Source organism: Trichechus manatus, unplaced genomic scaffold, assembly GCF_000243295.1.
Source record: "Trichechus manatus latirostris isolate Lorelei unplaced genomic scaffold, TriManLat1.0 scaffold03830, whole genome shotgun sequence".
Taxonomy (NCBI): Eukaryota; Metazoa; Chordata; class Mammalia; order Sirenia; family Trichechidae; genus Trichechus; species Trichechus manatus.
In genome coordinates, this window is record NW_004447766.1 from 1 (window position 1) to 1,983 (window position 1,983).

General features: G+C 53.7%; 1 protein-coding gene across 1 annotated transcript; it reads left to right on the forward strand.

Annotated features, from left to right (window-relative positions):
- Positions 1 to 49: 49 nt before the first annotated feature.
- On the forward strand, positions 50 to 1,849 carry LOC101355843 (myosin-6-like; the record flags this gene model as incomplete). Its single annotated transcript, XM_012560007.1, has 5 exons — positions 50 to 154; positions 239 to 266; positions 565 to 682; positions 993 to 1,085; positions 1,786 to 1,849. Coding segments are annotated over 5 exons (408 nt in total), but the record flags the coding sequence as incomplete, so codon positions are not given.
- Positions 1,850 to 1,983: the final 134 nt, after the last annotated feature.

The following is a 1,983-nucleotide window of genomic DNA, read 5'->3' on the forward strand; positions in this document are numbered from 1 at the left end:
TACTCAGGCCTCTTCTGTGTCACTGTCAACCCCTATAAGTGGCTGCCAGTGTACAATGCTGAGGTGGTGGCTGCCTACCGGGGCAAGAAGAGGAGTGAGGCACCACCTCACATCTTCTCCATCTCCAACAATGCCTATCAGTACATGCTGACAGGTGAGTCCAGCAACCCCTGACCTGTGCCTCACCACCCACCTGGGCCCTCAGCCCTGACACCATTGCCTCTCTTATCTCTTGCAGATAGGGAGAACCAGTCCATCCTCATTACGTGAGTGAGCACCATCCACCCACAGAGGGCATGGGGTGGGGTGGGGGGCCCAGGCTGACTCCTGGGGTACAGGTGGGAAGGAAAGGGTTAAGGCTGTGATTGTAGGGAGTGTGGGGTGCAGAGCTCTCACTAGAGGTGTGACAGATTGAGGAAGATGACAGAGGAATTCTGTAGGGTGCTAGGCTCAGCTGGGGGAGTTTAGATGGCTGGGACTCTGAGGGGAGGAGTGCAGGAGTGTTGGGTTCTGAAGAGAGAACGGTAGGATTACTGAGTTCTGGTTGGTTCCTGTTGCCTCCAGCGGAGAATCCGGGGCTGGGAAGACTGTGAACACGAAACGTGTCATCCAGTACTTTGCCAGCATCGCAGCCATAGGAGACCGTGGCAAGAAGGACACCACCAATGCAAACAAGGTGCTTGTGTGAGCCATGGGCTCAGCAGAAAGAGGGTCTAGGGGCAGGCTGACCCAGGTTACCCCTAACCCTGCCCTGGACAGCAACGGGGACAGCACCACTGAGCGGGGCTCCTGAGGGTCAGCCCAGTGCTGAAGACCTTCCTGGCAGGAGACACACACTTTGAGGACCAAATATAGCCCTTTGGAGCCACAGACCCACCGCTGTTCACCCACTCCCACCCCCAACCCCCAGGGCCAGATTAGCCTCCCTGTCCTTCTCACCGCTGCCTGGAGGTGGGTGGGAGATGAACCCTGGGGTTCTGCTCCCTTCGCAGGGCACCCTGGAGGACCAGATCATTCAGGCCAACCCCGCCCTAGAGGCCTTTGGCAATGCCAAGACTGTCCGGAACGACAACTCCTCCCGCTTCGTGAGTGCCCTTGACCAGCTCAGCTGCCAACCAGCCTCATCTGGCCTTGACGAAAGCAGGGCACTTTTTTGCCAACAGTCACCACATCCTGTCAATTGTACTGTATTTGGCTTTGGGTGTCAGCAGAAGTGCACACACATACACACACTTCCTCCAAACACTCCCCAGCTCAACCTGGCTCCCTGAGTTCTGGGAACCCCAAGAAGGAGATCAGAGTCACCACAGTTGTTTCAAAGTCAAGTGGCGGAGCTAATTTTGACCACATTTTAGATTTTTCTGATGACTACTTCCAAACCTTTTCCACATCAGAAGTGGAAAAAGAGCATGAGCTTTGGAGCTAAATCCCAAAATTCCCACTTGTTCAGAAAGTCCCCACACCTCTCTGAGACCCAGTTCCCTCATCTATGAAACAGGGGTAATACTGTCTATCTTGAAGGCACTTAGGAGAATTACATAAGATGATATAGAGGTACCCACAGCAGGCATTATGTACATGCCGATCTCATACTGTTGTTTCCACTCATTGATCCCTGGGTGGTAAGTGGGATGGGCATCCTTTTCCCTAAGACACCAAATAGGCCGTTTACGTTTCCAGAATCAACCGAGGCATTCTGAGTTGAGTTGAGGTCAACATCTCCATTCTGTCCCTTCTGGCCAGTTCTCTCATTCTTTGTCTCACCACCACCCCCGCCCCCCCTAGGGAAAATTCATCAGGATCCACTTTGGAGCCACTGGAAAGTTGGCTTCTGCAGACATAGAGACCTGTGAGTACTGTGGAGGGGTACCCTGTTTCACCATCCCCTGAGTCCTCCACCCCTGCCTCTTTCCCAGCTGGGCAGCCCTACCTCATTTCCCTCCATCTTTTTCCTTTGTCTATATTTGCCTCTTGGCTTTAGCA